The 7184-nt window shown below is 44.2% G+C and overlaps 1 protein-coding gene across 1 annotated transcript in view; it reads right to left on the reverse strand.

Moving 5' to 3' along the window:
* Nucleotides 1-2354: 2354 nt before the first annotated feature.
* LOC107729053 (cysteine dioxygenase type 1-like) overlaps nt 2355-7184 on the reverse strand; it is a 17655-nt gene continuing 12825 nt past the window's right edge. The window contains exon 5 of the mRNA XM_016539402.1: nt 2355-2857. Within this exon, the coding sequence (XP_016394888.1) occupies nt 2828-2857 (30 nt within the window). The 3' untranslated portion in view covers nt 2355-2827. The remainder of the gene's footprint in view (nt 2858-7184) is intronic.

Here is a 7184-nt window from a genome sequence, read left to right on the forward strand (position 1 = left end):
AAAAAAAACCTAGCTACGTGTACTGTGCTAGACTAACTGAGTCATGGCACTTGTATACTGTTGTTCTCTCGTTGGTCTGATTGCTTCTATTGTTCTCATTTGTAAGTCGCTTTGGATAAAAGCGTCTGCTAAATGATTAAATGTAAATCAGATCAAATGATACGATCCATAGATCCAGGCAAAGCCACAGGCTTCTGAGTCAAATCTGTTGATGATGATTAAAATATTAAATCTGCTGATTAACATTATTATTCCTGATCTCTCATCTGCTCAGTGTCCTTAAAAAGCACATTTTTGCTTTGTGATGTTTGGAGCTGTGACTCTATAATGAAGACGACTGAAATCCTGCTGATTTCCATTTAATTCCTTTGAGCAAAAAACAGCTGTTTGTCTTATTAATGACACTGTTATTCACAATATGAGACACACAGACACACAACTACTACTGTACCATATCTCACACACACACACACACACACACACACACACTCACACACACACACACACACACACACACACTCACACACACACACACACACACACACAGGTTTGTTTTTGTGAAAAGTGGGGACATCCCATAGGCGAAATGGTTTTTCTACTGTAGAGGCCGTATATTCTATTGCCCTACACCAACCCTACCCCTAAACCTACCCCTCACAGGAAACTTTGTGCTATTTCAGATTTTCAATACACTCCATTCTGTGTGACTTATATACGTTTTGAAAAGTGGGGACATGGGGTAATGTCCTGAAAAGTCACCTTCTCCTTGTAATATGTCATACATACCCTTGTCATTATACAAATTTATGCCTTTGTTACAAAAACGCACACGCACACACACTCACACACACACACACACACACAGAGCGGCGGATGATCTGATGATTTTGGAAGCACACAAACAGTGTTTATTACTTCATCAGATATGAACAGATAAAGACGGCTCAATAAATATCTTGTGTTATCTGCTGATGCTGATGAGTTATTCCTGTGTGTGGTTATGAATGTCTTACACCTTTGTTCCAGTTTCTGCTTCTGTGATGTGCGTCCTGATGAAGAGACGATGAATGATAAACGCAGATAAACACAGTCGTAATGTTTTATGGCTCTTTTCACAGATATGATAAAACCCTTTGTGTGTGACTGAGCTTATGAAACCCACGAAAGTGTTTCTCGTGACCTTTACAGCTGAGGTCAGAGACAGACAAACAGCGCTCTGAGCGAGAGGCTGGGTCTGCTGTTAATGTGAGGCGATACGTGACTGAGTTCCTGCTCTCAGCGGGCTCAAGGGTCCTGCAGTGTTGATTTTGTTGGCACATTATTAATACAGCGGGCCAACGGGAGCAAGTCACTGCCATTCACACGTTACACAACACACAGAGGACAAGAAACCACACAATCACACTGAGTCCAACCTTCGACGCCACATGAGAACATACTGCAAATATCTCCACCTACTTTACAGTGTTTTCATCTGCTTGCACACTAAATCTTTACGTGTCACACAGTTTCTGAAAGCTGACACTCAAACAGCAGAAGCACACACCAAATCTACAAAACCTTACACTAATACTCAGACTTTGACTCAGTTTTCAATTTCATAAAACACTTTTTGCACAACACAACACACAGTTCTCTATGTAACACACACAAATCTAACAGGAAGTACCTTGATTTCCTTTTTCAAACACAACCAATCAGAAAGCCTCACTAATAACTCCTCACATGTGCTTCACTGAACTCCGGTGTTTTTCTTCATTTTGAGTTGTATTAATGAGAGGAATCTGCTCTTGTTTTTCATTGAATTGATGCTTTTCTGCATGATAACCTCCCTCACTTCCCCTGCAGCTGTGTTCATCATCATGAGAAATATGATCTATAGGAGCTTCTTGAGTGTGAATGAAGAATGTGGCAGACGCCTGCAGACGTGCATCAACACGAATCTCAGAAAGGTCTGGAAGTCTGTTAGTTCAGAAACACTGAGAAACGAGTCGATCAGATCATGTCAGAAACATAGCTGCAGAATCCAATGCAGGATTCATTCATATTCACTCACCTGATCCATCGTATCAGTGTTATTTCAGTGTGTCCTTATTTTTATAATAATTTCAGTTGACAATAATTTTAAGTAACATAAAAAAGGTTTTAGTTTCCTGCAAGAAGCCTGTGTTGGAGGTTCATTTCTTTAAGCGAATGCACATTTGAGAAACAAACGAATCTTTTAGTAGATTCATCTGATTCATCAACGATTCGGTTCCCTGAGAAAGCAAGAACTGATCACATGCAAGTCCCTTTGGAGAAAATGCAAGAATCAAGATCTGTAGTGTCAATTCATGCAGATGCACACAAAAAACAACATTTGGGAAACATTTTATTTACTTCAATGTTAAGACAAAAATGAATTTCCAGCTAAGATTCAGGTCCATTTTAAATAAAAGCTCCAGATTACAAATGCAGAGACCATATTTGTTCCACGAGACATCGATTACTGACGGCAAGATTCATAAACATAAGCTCTCTGGACGCGGAATAAAAGAGCGTGTGGAGACGGAGAGCAAGTGCTGAGTTCTGCTGGAGCTTTCACAGATTCTTCTCATAAATCCGTCCCGTAACGGCACAAAAGCGTGATTACACAGGAATGCTGGGAGAACGGCTGGACTAATGCGTCTATTCAGGCCACGATTAAGAGCCTTGAATTACCAGCGAGACCCTCTTCCCACTGTCCTTTGCCAATCTTAAAAAAAAGAGCTGGAGCAAGATTTAAACATCACTGCGGTTTCAATTTAATGTGTACATTTCCATCGAGCGCCGGCGTGCTTCCCTCGTCTCAGTTGTTCTCCTGTGAAACGGTGCTTTCCTGAAAGACAAAACGCCACAAAAGCCATCAAAAAGAGCACAATTACAGTCGTTTTCAACTGCTTACACACAAAATCTTTACTTGTCACACAATTTCTGAAAGCTGTCACTCAAACACCAATTCTATTCACCAATTCTATTCACCGATTCTCGGCCTTTGACTCAGTTTTCAATTTCCCACACACACAATTCTCTATGTAACACAAAAAAATCTAACAGAAATTACAGGTTTTTTTCCAACTGTTTGCACATATTTTAAAAACTTTACTTTTTTTTTTTTTATAACTTTACACACAAATCCAAAAACTGCACACAAAATGCAAAATGCCTCACATCTCTTGCAAAATGAAGCGCTGCATTCAAAATATCACAAACACATCTCAAAAGCAAACATTTGATTTTACATAATATTACTGTACTTCCTGTTAGATTTGTGTGTGTTACATAGAGAACTGTGTGTTGTGTTTTGCAAAAAGTGTTTTATGAAATTGAAAACTGAGTCAAAGGCTGAGTATTAGTGTAAGGTTTTGTAGATTTGGTGTGTGCTTCTGCTGTTTGAGTGTCAGGTTTCAGAAACTGTGTGACAAGTAAAGATTTTGTGTAACAGTTGAAAAAACTGTAATATTACGCCAAAGGTGTTTGCAAATGTTTGCTTTTGAGATGATATTTTGAACGCAGTGCTTCAGTTTGCAAGAGATGTGAGGCGTTTTGCATTTTGCGTGTGCAGGATTTGTGTGTGAAGTTTTGAAAAAAAGAGGCAAAGTTTTGAAAATGTGTGTAAGCAGTTGAATAAAACTGTAAGAGATAAAGACACAGTTGAAAGCAGACGAGCGGTTGGACGGCTCGTATCTTATCTTATCAAAGTACAGGCTGATGTTGAAATATTGTGTCCAGACAGCGCTTTGGTCAAGGTGAACTGCAGCAAGCTGTGAGTGAGGATAAGTGCGGTGTGTTGGGCCGATCCGGAGCACATGTAGAAGACGCTACATCACTGGAGCGCTGCAGGCTTTGTGTGCAGGGTGAGGAATGTTGGCTTCACTGAGAGAACATGCAGTTCTTTCTGACTGAGCGCAGCACAACATCACTGCATTACTGCGCTGACTAACACACCGATAACAGCTTTACTGCCTCTCTGCTGATCAACAAACATTAACTCCCAATAAAGAGCTCCAGAATTCATTCACATTCATCTGATCAGTTTCATTCATACTATTATAACTTTGGTTAATATTCTGAATTAGATTTTAGTTTTATGTTTTCTGCTTTCAGGTTAATTTTAGTTTTAATAATTTTGTTGTGTTTGTAATTTTTATTAGTCTATATGCTCTTTAGTAATTTTTATTGCAATTTTAGTTTTAGTGCATCAAATTAAACTAGGGCTGCAAAACTATTAATCGCGATTAATCGCATCCAAAATAAAAGTTTGTTTACATACTATATGTGTGTGTACTGTGTGTATTTATTTTGTTTATATAAATACACACACACACATATATATTAAGGAAAAATATGTTAGATTTATATATAAAATATTTAAATGTATATATAATATATACAAGTATTAATATATATATACATACAAATATTTTTTTTAATATATACATATATGTGTGTATATTTATATATACTAATGCTGTCAAACGATTAATCGCATCCAAAATAAAAGTTTTTGTTTATGTAATGTGTGTGAACTGTGTATATTTATTATGTACAGTATATATATAAATACAAACACATGCATGTATATATTTCAGAAAAATATATTATATTCCTATATTAAATATATAATATAAATTATACAAATATTAAATACATGTCACGGTTGCACTACTGAGTGGAGTGCGGAGCAAGGAACGGAGGGAGCCGAGGAGTATATCAATCCAGAGAATTTTAATTACGTCAAGGAAACACGGAAAACTCACGTAGCACAGGTTGACATGAACAATACCGGACGCTGAAGTAAAAACAGGGAACACTATTTAAACACATGACAAGACGAGGGGATGACGAGACAAACCTGGGATCAATGGAAATAAACGAGGAACACCTGGAATGAAATCAACATAATCAGGACAGGAACAGGAAACTAACCAAATATGGTACCCTTCCCTAAAAAATACTTGGGGACACTTACGGGCTCCGAGGCCCTCCATGGGCCATGACAGGGGACTGGAGCCCTCCCCGAGCTTAACTGGGGATCTGGAGCCCTCCCCGGGCTCAACTGGGTATCTGGAGCCCTCCCCGGGCTCAACTGGGTATCTGGACCCCCTCCGGGCTCAACGGGGGATCTGGAGCCCTCCCGGGCTCAATGGGGGATCTGGAGCCCTCCCCGGGCTCAACTGGGGATCTGGAGCCCTCCCCGGGATCAACGGGGGATCTGGAGCCCTTCTTGGGCTTAACGGGGGATCTGGAGCCCTCCCCGGGCTCAACTGGGGAACTGTGAAGTGCTTTCGAGGAGCTGGCACTGGAGCCAACTCCGGGGCTGGAGCCGACACTCGAGCGAGCTCTGAGGCTGGAGCCGACACTCGAGCGAGCTCTGGGGCTGGAGCCGACACTCGAGCGAGCTCTGAAGCTAGGATGAAGGCAGAGAACAGTCCTTTTCTCCTCCTCCTCCTCCTTTGGTTACGGGGGAACTGGGCAGCCAGCGGGCTTGTCGTTGCGTTGACCGGTGGGCTTGCGTCAATGTCTTGACAAAGGCGCGGCCGGCAGGCCTATCTTCGGAGCGGCTGGCGGGCTTGAGTGAGCCACGGCCGGCGGGCAGGAGAGAGCCGCCGCCGGCGGGCTTGACTTGGGAACGGCCGGGGGGGTGGGGGATTTCGGAGCGGCTGGCGGGCTTGAGTGAGCCACGGCCGGCGGGCAGGAGAGAGCCGCCGCCGGCGGGCTTGACTTGGGAACGGCCGGCGGGCTGGAGGATGCCAGAGCTGGTGGGCTGGTTCTGGCTCGGGGCCGGACGCTCTCCAGACACCGGAGGATTCCTTCCCTCTAGCTTAGTCCCGTGGTGTCTGGGAGGTCCACGGGGCGATGGTAATTGGCCCCGTGCCAGAACAGCGAGTTGAGGGTGGAGTCACCCAAGGCCGTAGCCACGGCAAGCCTGCAGAACTCCCAGGAATACTCAACGAAGGGGAGATCCATGTGAGCTAAGGCGGCGAACCGAGCGGCAATTTCCATAGCCGAGGGGAAAACAAGGAAAACAAAAAAACTTTCAAAATGGGGGAAAAAAACGGGGAGAAGGGGTGCCACTTACTATTTTGTCTGGTCCGGTATTCTGTCACAGTTGCACTACTGAGTGGAGTGCGGAGCAAGGAACGGAGGGAGACGAGGAGTACATCAATCCAGAGAATTTTAATTACGTCAAGGAAACACGGAAAACTCACAAAGCACAGGTTGACATGAACAATACCGGACGCTGATCTAAAAACAGGGAACACTATTTAAACACATGACAAGACGAGGGGATGACGAGACAAACCTGGGATCAATGGAAATAAACAGGGAACACCTGGAATTAAATCAACATAATCAGGACAGGAACAGGAAACTAACCAACTATGGACATAAACACTGGGACACAGGGAGCACATGGGGAACAAAACACAACACAGGCCTGACAATATATACATGTAAATACTTTCAAAATATACCCTTTGTCACGGGTTGCTACTGTGAGGAGCACGGAGCGAGGAACGAGGAGACCAGGAGTACAAAACAAAGGAGTTTAATTATTTTTTTCAGGGAATCACACGTAGCACAAGGAGTTGACAAACACACGTGACAGATTGCCCCCCTCCAGGACGGCGCATCCTGCGCCGTAACCGTACCATCGGTGAGGGGGTGCGGGCCCCGGGAGGCTGGTGCAGGACTGGAACAGGCCGGAGACAAGGAGAGCTTCCAGGGCAGATCAGGGAGCCATGGCGGAGCAGGCAGCTCAGGTTGCCATGGTGGATCTGGAGACTCGGGAGGCCATGGCGGAGCAGGGGACTCAGGAGGCCACGACGGAGCCTCCGTGGCCTTGGCTGGCTCGGCCACGGGGATATGGCCCCCCCCAAAAAAATTTTCTTGGGGAAAACTAGGAATCCTGGGGGGCACTCTGGAGGAGCGGGCACTTGAGGGCGCTCTGGACGGGATTCAGGGACTGGAGCCCTCCTTGGGATAAACATGGGGACAGGAGCCCTCACTGGGCTAACCTCGGGAATGGGAGCCCTCCGAGGGAACAGTTTAAGAATTCCTGAGTACGGTTTATAAACTGAGGGGACGGACTGCAAAACCGTCGGCACGGATTGTTTTTTTTTCTCCTACAGGTGACTTCCCGGGCTCCGTAGAAAGCTGAG

Source organism: Sinocyclocheilus rhinocerous, unplaced genomic scaffold, assembly GCF_001515625.1.
Source record: "Sinocyclocheilus rhinocerous isolate Xijiao unplaced genomic scaffold, SAMN03320098_v1.1 scaffold458, whole genome shotgun sequence".
Taxonomy (NCBI): domain Eukaryota; kingdom Metazoa; phylum Chordata; class Actinopteri; order Cypriniformes; family Cyprinidae; genus Sinocyclocheilus; species Sinocyclocheilus rhinocerous.